This window comes from Bos grunniens, chromosome 1 (genome assembly GCF_055505025.1).
Source record: "Bos grunniens cultivar Pamir isolate PY7600 chromosome 1, Bosgru_T2T1.0, whole genome shotgun sequence".
Classification (NCBI taxonomy): Eukaryota; Metazoa; Chordata; class Mammalia; order Artiodactyla; family Bovidae; genus Bos; species Bos grunniens.
In genome coordinates, this window is record NC_141165.1 from 50,692,155 (window position 1) to 50,708,950 (window position 16,796).

The window sequence follows — 16,796 nt, forward strand, 5'->3', positions numbered from 1 at the left end:
CCTGCCCAAGATACCTGGAGTGGGTAGTCTCCCAGGGGATCTTCCCAACCCAGGAATAGGACCAGGGTCTCCTGAATTGCAGGCGGATTCTTTACCAGCTGAGCTGTCAGGGAAGCCTGGTAAACGTCATGCTGCTGCTGCTGCTGATTCCTAGTCGCTTCAGTCATGTCCGACTCTTAGCGACCCCATAGACGGCAGCCCACCAGGCTCCTCTGTCCCTGGGATTCTCTAGGCAAGAGTACTGGAGTGGGGTGCCATTGCCTTCTCCAGGCAAACATCATAAACAAAGTCAAAATACAACTATCAAACTGGGTGTTAATATTTGAAATATATATCATAAACATGTTCATAAGAGAACACTTAACAATCAAGAAAAAAGAAACCAAAACTCTTAGAAAAATGTACAAAAGACACATACACTGCTGACAATAATATTTCAATCATCTTTAAACAAATGAAAAATATCTCTAGCTTCACTATTAGAGAAATGCAAATTAACACTACATTTAAATACCATTTCTCGTCTATCATGTATGCAAAAATCTAAAAGTTTGATAACATTCTGTAATTCTGTTGGTTGAAACTAGGAAAATGAATAATCTCTTCCAGTGCTAGTAGAAATAGAAAGTAATATGACTTCTGTAGAGAATCTGGCATTCTCCAACAATGCTACATTTACGCTTACCTTTTTAACACAATCAAATGATTTATTGAAGTTCTCCTTACGTTAAATCTTTCAAATTAGACACTTCCTTTTAAATACGGCAGGCCATTGATCAAAACAGTTAATCTCATCCAATTGGGTGTGCTTACCTTTTAATCTAGCAGTCTCACTTGTAGGAATCTTCCCTGAAGATACACAACCATAAATCTGAAGCAACATATGTGGAAGATTATTGACTGTGGCATTATTTGTAAGAGCAAAATAAAAATACCCTTCAAGCTCTTCCATTAGAGACTGGTTAAAAAAGAAAAGGTATATTCCCAGAGTGAAATACTACTCAGCCAAACAAAAGAATCAAAAAGGGGACATGCCAAAGGGAAATTAAAAGGGCTAAGTAGCAACTAGTGCACCTGAGGTCCAGATCTTGGTTTGTAAACATAATACCTCACTGAAGGAAGCCAGAGCTCCTTGGAAAAATGGCTGTTCAGATCTGGGGCAAGTAAAGTAGAGGTAGGCCTGAAATGTCTCATGCCAGGGAGTGAAAAAGAACTTAAAAGCTGATGGAGATAGGTCAAAAGGTTACAGTAGTGGCTTAAATGGACTCATTGGCCAACTCGGAGATAATCTGGGCAGCAAAAAAGAATACAGATGACAAAGGATTATAATACACTGAATAAACAAAAATAAAATTCTAAGTCCACAGTGATACTAAAAATATAAGAAGATGAAAAGGAAAGTAAAGGTGTGGAATGGGGGAAGCTCTCTTATGGAGAAAAATGTCAAGGGCATGATAGAATTGGAAAGCCACTATTTTACAACTGCAAAGTAATAACTATTAATAGTCTTGAGTATAATACTCAACTTATTTGTATCGTAAGATCATAAAATGATTTCCTGAAATATATTCTGGCTTTATCTGTGATCTAGGATTAAAAGATTGAAATGGAAAACCTTGATCAGATAAGGGAAGGCGATGGAATCCTTACTTTAGCATGCTTTTTCCTTCTTCCCAAAGCTGAAAACTGCTTACAAGTACAGTCCTTAGTGTCCTGACCTTGAATTCTTTTCATCTTTTCTTATGTGGCTACAAGGTGTATTGGAACGACCCACTAAAAGAGGCTTCATCAGTAACGAAATTGAAAGACAAATGTCAAATTGCAAGTTTGATATATACTTGCACATATAATTGATGTATATATAAGCAATATACATCATAAAGTCTCATGTCCCTGATATAAATATTATGTTGTTTATATATTGTTATTTATGTGTTGTTAAAGCTGTAGAGGGAAAAGATTCTGTTTAGCCTGCTGAGCCAAATAAAGCATCCCATTTCCAGTCTAAAGCACGGATCTTCTGAGGCAAGTAAAACCTCCCAACATCTACCTGATTTCCAAGAGACCAGGCTAGAAGTCTATAATAATGGTGCTTCAATTCAGGATAGGGTCTCCACAGGCCACACATCCATTTCATTCTACTGTGTCTGGTCAGACTAGTGTATACCTGTTGACCTCGTGTAAATGTTAAGGTACTCCCTTTCACTGTTAAAAGTGTCTAAGTTTGGACCATATTTGGTTACCCTACTTCAAGGAGACTCCTGACACTCCTTAGGGAAAACTTGACTTGGCTGATGTTGAAAGGTAAATGTCAAGTGAGAGAGAGAGATGCAAGTAAAGACTCTGCAATGTGGTAGGCAGAATAATGGTCCCCCACAGATACCCTGGTGCTAGTCCCTGGAACTGTGAATATGTTACTTTATAGGATAAAAAGGAAAATATGATTAAATTAAGTATGCTGAGATGGGGAGATTATCCCGGATCATCCAGGTGAGCCTAATCTAATTACAAAGATCCTTACAATTGTAGGAACTCCCTGATGAACTCATAGTTAGAGGATGTGACTATAGAAGAATGCTCAGAGGTACAACATTTGCTGGCTTTGAAGATGAAATAAGGGGACCACAATGCAAGGAGTGTGGGCAGCCTCTAGTGGCTAGAAAAACAAGGAAACAGATTCTTCCCTAGAACCTGGAAAGAAATACAGACCTGCCTAAGGAACTATAAAATAATAAGTTTATATTGTTTTCAGCCATTAATTGTGTGGTAATTTGTTACCATAGCAATAGGAAACTAATACGCAGAACTGACAGCATTTCTAGTGAGGACTGAAGGATCCAACAAGCCATTCATTCATTTAACAAATGTTTAAATCCTTATATATGCCAGAACCAATGTGGAATAAGATGGACTTCTTAAAGAGTTTACAGCTCTGGAGGAAGACAATCACTGAAACATATAATTAAGAGTGGTATGAGCTAGTGGTAAAGAATCCACCTGCCAATGCAGGAGATACAAGAGATGTGGATTTGATCTCTCGGTCAGGAAGATCCCCTGGAGGAGAGCACGGCAACCCACTCCAGTATTCTTCAACTTACTCCAGTATTCTTGCGTGGAGAATCCAATGGACAGAGGAGCCTGGGGGGCTACAGTCCATAGAGTCACAGAGAGTCGGACATGACAGAAGCAACTTAACACATATACACGAGTGTTCTGAAAGGGTTAGTAGGGGGTGGCATGAAACTCGTGAGCACAGGGGAGTAAACCAGGATATACAAACATGGGTGGAAGGCAGCCCAGTTTGAAGATACGGCATGTTTGGCCTGGGTGAAAGTTCAGGCAGGGGTTTCAAAGCATGTGGATTAATGCAGTAATAGCCAGCAGCGTAGTTTGGCTGGACCATAAATAGATGGGAAAGGGTAATAGAAGTGCAATTTGGGTCAACTGGTAAAGGACCATTCAGACTAAGAGTTTGAACTTAATCTTTCAAGCAATGGGAAGATATTTTTAAATAAAGTTTTAAAGCAGGGAAGGGGACATAGTCAAATTTGTATTTTATAGAGATACATCTGGTATAAGCTCCACTAGTACAGAGAACAAATTTGTTTTTGTTCACTGCTGCAGACACTTGTATCAATCAGAACACGCTAAGTTATGCTGTGGTGACAAATACCCCCAAAGTCTCAGTGCCTTAAAACAAAAGAAGTTTATTTCCTTCCCATGCTACATAGATCAGCGTTGGTCTCTGCTTATCTTAGCCATTCAGGGGTGCAGGTCAATGCAGTTACCATGATTTAAAATGTTGCCTGCTGCTAAGCAAGAGGGAAAAAGAGTTCTGGAGCACCTCAAAGCAGCAATTAAAGGCTGAGTCTGAGAGTGACAGGGGTCACCTCTATTCATACCTCATCGATTAGGACCAGGAAGTATAATCCCACTATCAACTGGGGAGGGTTAAAACTGGCAGCATTTGCAGCATTTATTAATGATTAACTCTACGGTTTTTCCAGTAGTTATGTACAGATGTGAGAAATGGACCATAAAGATGGCTGAGCAACGAAGAACTGATGCTTTCAAATTGTGGTGCTGTAGAAGACTCTTTGGAGAAGGCAATGGCACCCCACTCCAGTACTCTTGCCTGGAGAATCCCATGGATGGAGGAGCCTGGTAGGCTGCAGTCCATGGGGTCGCAAAGAATCGGACACGACTGAGTGACTTCACTTTCATTTTCACTATGCTTGCTTACTAAGAACCTCATGATCTATGGGTGCCTGTTCACCTACCCCATCTACTACTTTCTGTCTCCCTTGTTGTGCTGCGGAGCCCCCTGGCTGGAATGCCCTTTCTTCTAAATTTCACTTTATTGCCTCTTAAAAGAATCTTCAGATCTCAGTTTGAGAATAGCCTACACAGAGAAGCCTTCCTAGGCCCTCCATTCTAAAGTGGCCACTCAATCATATATCTAAGATTTTAAATTTCTATAGAGCCTTAATCACTTCGATACATGACACTCATTTTTCATTGTTCATCTCTCCACTCCCCAGTTAAGATCCAAGCGTATAAATTCAGTCCAAAAAGCACTTATCTATACTGGGTACCGATGTATTCTCAGCTTGCAGAACACGAGTTCAGCATGTTATTTATACCCTAGTTGGAGTTTAATCATTTAAGTGGTTAATTGTCATAACAGAAATTGCATAAATTATTTAAAAACAAGTGTTTCATGAGGTGTTTACAAAATGTATCTGGTTATGTTAGATGAAAAATACTTTGGATTAAAGAAAAATAGTGTCAAAAATATTTTCTGGGCTTGATGTCAGAAGAATTATTATCAAAGACTTTCTTTTCAAGAATACTAGCAGTTTTTTGTTTTTTAAATGCCTAGATGAATTGCAATGTACTGAAAGAAATTCGGTTTAATAATTCAATCTAAGATATTTGGAATGAAACTCTAAAAAAACAGACTTTTTTTGCATGTATCTTTGGGCAAACTCTCTGTAGGATTCTTGTTGTTCTTCAGTTGCTAAGCCATGTCCAACTCTTTACGACTCCATGGACTGCGGCCCGCCAGGTTCCTCTGTCCATGGGATTTTCCAGGCAAAAATATTGGGGTGGGTTACCATTTCTTTCTCCAGGGGATCTTCCCAACCTGGAGATCAAAACTGCATCTCCTGTATTGGCAGGCATATTCTTTTACCAGAGTCATCAGGGAAGCCTATGTAGGATACTGGAGAATTCCAAATAAAACCCGAAAAGGTGACATTTGAGTCTGGACTTTCAAAGTGAGTAGACTGAAAATATGAGTAGGTGACAAGGAGAGAAACTGGCAGTTTAGGCAGAGGTGTAAATTTGTAACTGAGCAGTACCCTATGGGGGCTTCCAAGGACAGACCCCTTCTCCATATTGTCTGCTTTAGTTCCTTTCTGCTTTAGTACCTAGATAATAGTATCTGATGCACATTTCCTGTGTTGTTTTACTGACATGAAAACCCCTACCAAGTGGAAGAAACTACTTGATTTTCATAAGAACATGGCCCACAGGCCTACCAGAGCCTAAGGATCATAATAGTAACTCCTGTGACACCACCCTGCTACCTCACTATCAATCAGTCAGAGAATTGTGCATGAGCTGAACACACGAGATGGCCCTCCCTCACCTGGCTTTTGAAAATATTTTGTTGAAACCTATGGGGAATTGTGACTTTTTGAGCACTAGCTATATGAAGAGTACATCATGAGAAACGCTGGGCTGGAAGAAGCAGAAGCTGGTATCAAGATTGCCGGGAGAAATATCAATCACCTTAGAAATGCAGATGACACCACCCTTATGGCAGAAAGTGAAGAACAGCCTCTTGATGAAAGTGAAAGAGGAGAGTGAAAAAGTTGGCTTAACGTTCACCATTCAGAAAACTAAGATCATGGCATCTGGTCCCATCACTTCATGGGAAATAGATGGGGAAACAGTGGAAACAGTGTCAGACTTTATTTTTGGGGGTTCCAAAATCACTGTAGATGGTGATTGCAGCCATGAAATTAAAAGACGCTTACTCCTGGAAGGAAAGTTATGACCAACCTAGATAGCATATTCAAAAGCAGAGATATTACTTTGCCAACAAATGTCTGTCTAGTCAAGGCTATGGTTTTTCCAGTAGTCATGTATGGATGTGAGAGTTGCACTGTGAAGAAGGCTGAGCACCGAAGAATTGCTGCTTTTGCACTGTGGTGTTGGAGAAGACTCTTGAGAGTCCCTTGGACTGCAAGGAGATCCAACCAGTCCATCCTAAAGGACATCAGTCCTGGGTGTTCTTTGGAAGAACTGATGCTAAAGCTGAAACTCCAATACTTTGGCCATCTGATGTGAAGAGATGACTCATTGGAAAAGACCCTGATGCTGGGAGGGATTGGGGGCAGGAGGAGAAGGGGACTGCAGAGGATGAGATGGCTGGATGGCATCACCGACTCGATGGACATGAGTCTGAGTGAACTCCGGGAGTTGGTGATGGACAGGGAGGCCTGCTGTGCTGTGATTCATGGGGTCACAAAGAGTCGGACACGACTGAGCAACTGAACTGAACTGAACTGAACTGTCCTGGACTGCTTGTACAGCACCCTACAATAAGTGCTGCAGTTTCCTTCACCACAACCCAGTGTCAGTAGATTGGCCCATGGACTCAAATTTGCTTTGATAACAGGTTCTGTTTGGAAGAAGAATATAAATGAAATTAGTTGAAAGGATAGCCAAGAGTCATATTATCAAGGAACTTAAAATGTGGGTCTTATTCTATGGGGAAGCCAACAGAGATTTGAAATGGAGTTGTGACATGGTCCTCTGTGGTTCAGTCATTTCAGTTCAATCAATCAGTCGTGTCCAAATCTTTGCAACCCCATGGAACTGCTTCCAGTGAATATTCAGGACGGATTTCCTTTAGAATGGACTGGTTGGATCTCCTTGCAGTCCAAGGGACTCTCAAGAGTCTTCTCCAACACCACAGTTCAAAAGCATCAATTCTTTGGTGCTTAGCTTTCTTTATGGTCCAACTCTCACATCCATACATGAGTACTGGAAAAACCATAGCTTTAATTACTCAGACCGTTGTTGGCAAAGTAATGTCTCTGCTTTTTAATATATTGTCTAGGTTCAGTTCAGTTCAGTCACTCAGTCGTGTCCAACTCTTTGCAACTCCATGAATCACAGCACGCCAGGCCTCCCTGATCATCACCAATTCCCAGAGTTCACTCAAACTCATGTCCATTGAGTCAGTGATGCCATCCAGCCATCTCATCCTCTGTCATCCCCCTCTCCTCCTGCCCCCAATCCCTCCCAGCATCAGAGTCTTTTCCAGTGAGTCAACTCTTCCCATGAGGTGGCTAAAGTACTGGAGTTTCAGCTTTAGCATCATTCCTTCCAAAGAAATCCCAGGGCTGATCTCCTTCAGAATGGACTGGTTGGATCTCCTTGCAGTCCAAGGGACTCTCAAGAGTCTTCTCCAACACCACAGTGCAAAAGCAGCAATTCTTCGGTGCTCAGCTTTCTTCACAGTCCAACTCTCACATCCATACATGACCACTGGAAAAACCATAGCCTTGACTAGATGGACCTTTGTTGACAAAGTAATATCTCTGCTTTTGATTATGCTATCTAGGTTGGTCATAACTTTCCTTCCAAGGAGTAAGCGTCTTTTAATTTCATGGCTGCAATCACCATCTGCAGTGATTTTGGAGCCCAAGAAAATAGTGTCTGTCACTGTTTCCATTGTTTCCCCATCTATTTGCCATGAAGTGATGGGACTGGATGCCATAATCTTAGTTTTCTGAATGTTGAGTTTTAAGCCAGCTTTTAAACTCTCCTCTTTCACTTTCATCAAGAAGCTCTTTAGTTCTTCTCCGCTTCTGCCATAAAAGTGGTGTCATCTGCATATCTGAAGTTATTGATATTTCTCCCGGCCATCTTGATTCCAGCTTCTGCTTCATCCAGCCTGGCATTTTGCATGATGTACTCTGCATAGAAGTTAAAGGTGACAATATACAACCCTGACGTACTCTTTTTCCTATTTGGAACCAGTCTGTTGTTCCATGTCCAGTTCTAACTGTTGCTTCCTGACCTGCATACAGGTTTCTCAAGAGGCAGGTCAGGTAGTCTGGTATTCCCATCTCTTGAAGAATTTTCCACAGTTTATTGTGATCCACACAGTCAAAGGCTTTGGCATAGTCAATAAAGCAGAAATGGATGTTTTTCTGGAACTCTCTTGCTTTTTCCATGATCCAGCAGATGTTGGCAATTTGATCTCTGGTTCCTCTGCCTTTTCTAAAACCAGCCTGAACATCTGGAAGTTCACAGTTCACGTATTGCTGAAGCCTGGCTTGGAGAATTTTGAGCATTACTTTACTAGTGTGTGAGATGAATGTAATTGTGCAGCAGTTTGAGCATTCTTTGGCATTGCCTTTCTTTGTTACTGGAATGAAACAGTCCCGTGGCCACTGCTGAGTTTTCCAAATTTGCTGGCATATTGAGTATAGCACTTTCACAACATCATCTTTTAGGATTTGAAATAGCTCAACTGGAATTCCATCACCTCCACTAGCTTTGTTTGTAGTGATGCTTCCTAAGGCTCACTTGACTTCACATTCCAGGATGTTTGGCTCTAGGTGAGTGATCACACCATTGTGGGTATCTGGGTCATTAAGATCTTTTTTATTGGGTGCTTCTGTGTATTCTTGCCATCTCTTTTTATAGCTTCTGCTTCTATTAGGTCCATACCATTTCTGTCCTTTATTAGACTCATCTTTGCATGAAATGTTTCCTTGGTATCTCTAATTTTCTTGAAGAGATCGCTAGTCTTTCCCACTCTATTGTTTTCCTCTATTTCTTTGCATTGATCACTGAGGAAGGTTTTAGTATCTCTCCTTGCTATTCTTTGGAACTCTGCATTGAAATGGATATATCTTTCCTTTTCTCCTTTGCCTTTAGCTTCTCTTCTTTTCTCAGCTATTTGTAAAGCCTCCTCAGACAACCATTTTGCTTTCTTGCATTTCTTTTTCTTGGGGATGTTCTTGACCCCTTCCTCCTGTATAATGTCATGAACCTCCGTCCGTAGTTCTTCAGGCACTCTTTCTGTCAGATCTAATCCCTTGAATTATTTGTCACTTCCACTGTATAATCATATGGGATTTGATTTAGGTCATACCTGAATGATCTAGTAGTTTTCCCTACTTTCTTCAATTTTAGTCTGAATTGTGGACTTCCCTGGTGGCTCAGAGGTTAAAGCGTCTGCCTGCAATGCGGGAGACCTGGGTTCGATCCCTGGGTCAGGAAGACCCCCTGGAGAAGGAAGTGGCAACCCACTCCAGTATTCTTGCCTGGAGAATCCCATGGATGGAGGAGCCTGGTGGGCTACAGTCCATGGGGTCACAAAGAGTCAGACACGACTCAGCAACTTCACTCGCTTGGCAATAAGGAGCTCATGATCTGAGTCATATCCAGTTCATGGTCTTGTTTTGCTGACTGTATAGAGCTTCTCCATCTTTGGCTGCAAAGAATATAATCAGAGCAAGCAGCTGCCGCGGCGTCCTCCGCTCACCCTCACCGGCTCTGCACAACCGGCCGGTCTCTCCGCAGTTCCGGTCTGGTCCTGTGTCGCTCACCTTCTCCTGACCTGGGCAGGCGCCATGGCACAGGTTCTCAGAGGCACCGTGACTGACTTCCCTGGATTCGATGAGCGGGCCGATGCAGAAACTCTCTGGAAGGCCATGAAAGGCCTGGGCACGGATGAGGAGAGCATCCTGACTCTGTTGACATCCCACAGTAATGCTCAGCGCCAGGAGATCGCTGTGGCTTTTAAAACTCTGTTTGGCAGGGACCTTCTGGATGACCTGAAATCAGAACTGACTGGAAAATTTGAAAAATTAATCGTGGCTCTGATGAAACCCTCTCGGCTTTATGATGCCTATGAACTGAAGCATGCTGTTAAGGGATCTGGGACAGATGAAAAAGTCCTGACAGAAATTATTGCGTCAAGGACACCTGAAGAACTGAGAGCCATAAAACAAGTTTATGAAGAAGAGTATGGCTCGAGCCTGGAAGATGATGTGGTGGGGGATACTTCAGGGTACTACCAGAGGATGTTGGTGGTCCTCCTTCAGGCTAATAGAGACCCTGACGCTAGAATTGATGAAGCACAGGTTGAACAAGACGCTCAGGCTTTGTTCCAGGCTGGAGAACTGAAATGGGGAACGGATGAATAAAAGTTTATTACCATCTTTGGAACACGAAGTGTATCTCACTTGAGAAGAGTGTTTGACAAATACATGACTATATCCGGGTTTCATATTGAAGAAACCATTGACCGGGAGACTTCCGGCAATTTGGAACAGCTTCTCCTTGCTGTTGTGAAATCCATTCGCAGTATACCTGCCTACCTTGCAGAAACCCTCTACTATGCTATGAAGGGAGCTGGAACAGATGATCAGAGTTGTGGTTTCCAGAAGTGAGATTGATCTGTATAACATTAGGAAGGAGTTTAGAAACAATTTTGGCACCTCTCTTTATTCCATGATTAAGGTGGACACATCTAGGGACTATAAGAAAGCCCTCCTACTGCTCTGTGGAGGCGAAGATGACTGACGGGAGCCTGGGGAGCCGCCCCGCGCGGTGTCCGCCGGCACCACTGCCTTCCTGCAGCGCAGCTTACCGCACTCTGCACGCCAGTGCTGAGCACACTGCCTTACTCAGCTAGCATGCTGTGGCCAAAACATAAATGTTGTAGAAGAACGTAGCGGTGCTCCTTTCTCATCTTTAGTTAAGATCTTTCTCTTTAACTGTTGTAACACTAAAGTGTACTTAGGTTACTAGGACTAAAGTCTGGATCATTTATATTTTCCTGTAAGAGGCAGACTGCTTTCACCCTTTTTAAAAAGCTTCATTTATATTAAATTGATAACCATATTACCTTAATCAGAACCTTAGCCTTGAAATTGTGAACTCCTGGAAGTGTTATTAATCAAGTTTGCTACCAAGTTAAGCCAAAAAAATTATAGTGGTTGCAATCAGAAGATTAATGAATAATAAACATTTCCGTCTTCCTGAAAGAAAAAAAAAGAATATAATCAATCTGATTTCAGTATTGACCATCTGGTGATGTCCATGTGTAGGGTCTTCTCCTCTGTTGTTAGTGTTGTTGTAATAGGTAACATCACGACTCATTGGACAACATTAGCTATGTAAGTGGACCAAAATAAACCTTACATACTTAACATCTATATATTCCAGGTAACAGTAGATGATTATGAACTAAAAGATCTTCTAGTAGACCTCAGAATTGCATATTAGAGCCAAATGATATATTAAAGAAGATATATTTATTTTTTAGCAGTAATTTATAGGGTACCACTCATGATCAGGCAGGGGGTTCCCTGGTGACTTAGCTGGTAAAGAACCCACCTGCTAATGCAGGAGATGCAAGAGATGCATGTTCGACACATGGGTTGGGAAGATTCACTGGAGAAGGAAATGGCAACCTGTTCAAGTATTCTTGCCTGGAACATGAGCAAGCGGGCACACATGCATGATCAGGCACGTGGTAAGGGAGGGGCAGAAGGGAACCTTGAAGCTATTTTCATTATGTCAAAAGACCTAACAGGAAACTGCATTTCCCCTCAATGAGGCTGAATAGGGTGATTAAAATTCCATGTTTATTTTCTTTGGATTGGAATTTTAAAAGAACTCATTATGAGAACACTGATCATCTCAGGCTGATCAAAAGCTCTGATGAGATGATAGAGGTATCTGGTTTTTTTCCTTAAAGAGAAAATTACCTGAAATTTAATGTAATTTGCTAAGTAAAATTATCCAAAATCTGGAAAATACCATTGAATGGAAGGAAAATGTGCAAAACAGTAAAGTATGAAATTCAAATCTCACCTCTATAGTCTCTTTTACATAAAAGCCAAACCTGCTTCTCCTTGATTTTCCATTTTAGTGATGGCCTCACCATGTATTCAGGCTTCCCTTGTGGCTCAGCTGGTAGAGAATCTGCCTGCAATGTGGAAGACCTGGGTTTGATCCCTGGCTTGGGAACATCCCATGGAGAAGGGAAAAGCTACCCACTCCAGTATTCTGGCATGGAGAATTCCATGGACTGTATAGAATTCCATGGAATTCTGGACTATACAGTAGTCCAGAAGACTGGGCAGCATTCTCCACTCTTGCCTCAATTTATTTCTCCTATTTAATCACACAGCAAATTATTAACTCTACCTCTAAAACTTTTCTAGAATTTTATCCTCTTCTTTATTCAAACTATTATGACCTTGCTTGGTGTTAGCTTTTTGTTTTGTTTTGCTGAGTAGGTAGAATTAACACACTTGAGGAGACTGAGGTCTGTGTGACCTTGTCCTAAAAGATAAATTATGGTAATACAATAGGGGAAAAAACATGTCATATCTGTCAAATTTCTGTGAGGTGTTCTGCATCCAAGAGTTATGCTTGCTTAGCTACTTAGTTTTTATTAGAAAAGAGGGAGGAATGTGTCCTTTGGTGTCTTGAATGAGCTAGAAAGCTGTGACTACGCATAATGGAAACTCTCTCGAGTGATATAAAGCAGGGTGTGATGGGCTTTCACCATAGGCTCACCATTCTGGCCTCAGAAAAAATTATCATGTGGTCAGATCACTCACCTCCTGGGCAGTTGGTTTGGGTGGTGTTCATGCAGAAATGCAAGTCATAACTATTGCTTAGTGGAGTGTTAGATGAGGTTCAGGATGTGCAGGATGGCACCTTGCCATAATGAATATTGTAAGCTGAGAAGTTAGGGAAAAGAGCAAAAGCAGGAAGATCACTTTGAACCTCCTCCCCCAACTTCTTCCCTGAAACAGGTCATCTGACCCTCCTGTGAGGGGCTCTCTCCCTTGCCTGGGAAAAGAGCATTCTTCTCTCTGTAGACAAAGGGCTAGAGAAGAATCCAAATGAATGGTTTGCCCCAGTTTACTACACTTACCTCAGACTCTTTGACCTATTATATTTCTCCAAGACTGTCTACTCTTCATCAATTTAGCATAAAAATATGCCAGATGAACCATTTCTTTGGGTCATCATTTCCTTATGAAGACTCCTGTGTCATGTAAAAATTATATTAAATAAATGTTTATGTTTTTCTCCTGTTAATCTGTCTTTGTCAGTTTAATTTCCAGACCAGCCAGGGACCCTAAAAAGGTTGAGGAAATCTTTGTCTACCCCTATAATAGGTAATAAAAGTTAAGTGTAAAAATAAATTGCAGGGACTTCTCTGGTTGTCCAGTGTTTAAGACTCCTTGCTTTGACTAAAAGGTGTGCAGGTTCAATCCCTGGTTGGGGAACTAAAATCCTGCATGTCATGTGGCCTCACCAATAATAATAATATATAAAATTTTAAAATTGCAGCTTATTTTATGTCCTGATCTACCATCATTTTTACAACTAGAAAAATCAAAGTAAAACCTAGCTTAGTGAGATAGAAATACTAGGTTGTCCACTCAACAGCCATAGCCATTTTTCCTCCTTTGATATTTTTTAATATAAATTTATTTATTTTAATTGGAGGCTAATTACTTTACAATATTGTATTGGTTTTGCCATACATCAACATGAATCCACCACGTGTGTACACGTGTTCCCCATCCTGAACCCCCCTCCCACCTCCTTCCCCATACCATCCCTCTGGGTCATCCCAGTGCACCAGCCCCAAGCATCCTGTATCATGCATCGAACCTGGACTGGTGATTCGTTTCATATATGATATTTTACATGTTTCAATGCCATTCTCCCAAATCATCCCACCCTCTCCCTTCTCCCACAGAGTCCAAAAGACTGTTCTTTACATCTGTGTCTCTTTTGCTGTCTCGCATATAGGGTTATCATTACCATCTTTCTAAATTCCATATATATGCTTTAGTATACTGTATTGGTGTTTTTCTTTCTGGCTTACTTCAGTCTGCATAATACGCTCCAGTTTCATCCACCTCATTAGAACTAATTCAAATATATTCTTTTTAATGGCTGAGTAATAATCCATTGTATATATGTACCACAGCTTTCTTATCCATTCATCTGCTGATGGACATCTAGGTTGCTTCCATGTCCTGGCTATTATAAACAGTGCTGCGATAAACATTAGGGTACACATGTCTCTTTCAATTCTGGTTTCCTCAGTGTGTATGCCCAGTAGAGGGATTGCTGGGTCATATGGCAGTTCTATTTCCAGTTTTTTAAGGAATCTCTACACTGTTCTCCATAGTGGCTGTACTAGTTTGCATTCCCACCAACAGTGTAAGAGGGTTCCCTTTTCTCCACACCCTCTCCAGCATTTATTGCTTGTAAACTTTTGGATGGCAGCCATTCTGACTGGCGTGAAACGGTACCTCATTGTGGTTTTGATTTGCATTTCTCTGATAATAAGTGATGTTGAGCATCTTTTCATGTGTTTGTTAGCCATCTGTATGTCTTCTTTGGAGAAATGTCTGTTTATTTCTTTGGCTCATTTTTTGATTGGGTTGTTTATTTTTCTGGAATTGAGCTGTAGGAGTTGCTTGTATATTTTTGAGATTAGTTCTTTGTCAGTTGCTTCATTACTACTATTTTCTCCCATTCTGAAGGCTGTCTTTTCACCTTGCTTATAGTTTCCTTTGTTGTGCAGAAGCTTTTAATTTTAATTAGGTCCCATTTGTTTATTTTTGCTTTTATTTCCAATATTCTGGGAGGTGGGTCATAGAGGATCCTGCTGTGATTTATGTCGGAGAGTGTCTTGCCTATGTTCTCCTCTAGGAGTTTTATAGTTTCTGGTCTTACATTTAGATCTTTAATCCATTTTGAGTTTATTTTTGTGTATGGTGTTAGAAAGTGTTCTAGTTTCATTCTTTTATAAGTGGTTGACCAGTTTTCCCAGCAGCACTTGTTAAAGAGATTGTCTTTAATCCATTGTATATTCTTGCCTCCTTTGTCAAAGATAAGGTGTCCATAGGTGCGTGGATTTATCTCTGGCCTTTCTATTTTGTTCCATTGATCTATATTTCTGTCTTTGTGCCAGTACCATACTGTCTTGATGACTGTGGCTTTTTAGTAGAGCCTGAAGTCAGGCAGGTTGTTTCCTCCAGTTCCATTCTTCTTTCTCAAGATTGCTTTGGCTATTTGAGGTTTTTTGTATTTCCATACAAATTGTGAAATTATTTGTTCTAGCTCTCTGAAGAATACCGTTGGTAGCTTGATAGGGATTGCATTGAATCTATAGATTGCTTTGGGTAGTATACTCATTTTCGCTATATTGATTCTTCCAATCCATGAACATGGTATATTTCTCCATCTATTAGTGTCCTCTTTGATTTCTTTCACCAGTGTTTTATAGTTTTCTATATATAAGTCTTTAGTTTCTTTAGGTAGATATATTCCTAAGTATTTTATTCTTTTCATTGCAATGGTGAATGGAATTGTTTCCTTAATTTCTCTTTCTATTTTCTCATTATTAGTGTATAGGAATGCAAGGGATTTCTGTGTGTTGATTTTATATCCTGCAACTTTACTATATTCATTGATTAGTACTAGTAATTTTCTGGTGGAGTCTTTAGGGTTTTCTATGTAGAGGATCATATCATCTGCAAACAGTGAGAGTTTTACTTCTTCTTTTCCAATTTGGATTCCTTTTATTTCTTTTTCTGCTCTGATTGCTGTGGCCAAATGTTGAATAGTAGTGGTGAAAGTGGGCATCCTTGTCTTGTTCCTGACTTTAGGGGAAATGCTTTCAATTTTTCACCATTGAGGATAATGTTTGCTGTGGGTTTGTCATATATAGCTTTTATTATGTTGAGGTATGTTGCTTCTATTCCTGCTTTCTGGAGAGTTTTTATCATAAATGGATGTTGAATTTTGTCAAAGGCTCTCTCTGCATCTATTGAGATAATCATTTATTTTTCAATTTGTTAATGTGGTGTATTACATTGATTGTTTTGCATATATTGAAGAATCCTTGCATCCCTGGGATAAAGCCCACTTGGTCATGGTGTATGATCTTTTAAATGTGTTGTTGGATTCTGATTGCAAGAATTTTGTTAAGGATTTTTGCATCTATGTTCATCAATAATATTGGCCTGTAGTTTTCTTTTTTTGTGGCATCATTGTCAGGTTTTGGTATTAGGGTGATGGTGGCCTCATAGAATGAGTTTGGAAGTTTACCTTCCTCTGCAATTTTCTGGAAGAGTTTGAGCAGGATAGGTGTTAGCTCTTCTCTAAATTTTTGGTAGAATTCAGCTGTGAAGCCATCTGGACCTGGGCTTTTGTTTGCTGGAAGATTTCTGATTATGGTTTCAATTTCTGTGCTTGTGATGGGTCTGTTAATATTTTCTATTTCTTCCTGGTTCAGTTTTGGAAAGTTGTACTTTTCTAAAAATTTATCCATTTCTTCCAAGTTGTCCATTTTATTGGTATATAATTGCTGATAGTAGTCTCTTATGATCCTTTGTATTTCTGTGTTGTCTCTTGTGATCTCTTCATTTTCATTTCTAATTTAATTGATTTGATTTTTCTCCCTTTGTTTCTTGATGAGTCTGGCTAATGGTTTGTCAATTTTATTTATCCTTTCAAAGAACCAGCTTTTGGTTTGTTGATTTTTGCTATGGTCTCTTTTGTTTCTTTTGCATTTATTTCTGCCCTAATTTTTAAGATTTCTTTCCTTCTACTAACCCTGGGGTTCTTCATTTCTTCCTTTTTTAGTTGTTTTAGGTGTAGAGTTAGGTTATTTATTTGACTTTTTTCTTGTTTCTTGAGGTGTGCCTGTATTG

General features: G+C 40.3%; 1 protein-coding gene across 1 annotated transcript; it reads left to right on the top strand.

The window, feature by feature from the left end:
• The first annotated feature begins 9,542 nt into the window (after positions 1–9,542).
• On the top strand, positions 9,543–11,091 carry LOC147379432 (annexin A5-like). The gene is given in 2 exon segments (XM_086392616.1): positions 9,543–10,459; positions 10,461–11,091. Coding segments are annotated over 2 exon segments (954 nt in total). The 5' UTR covers positions 9,543–9,662; the 3' UTR covers positions 10,618–11,091.
• Positions 11,092–16,796: the final 5,705 nt, after the last annotated feature.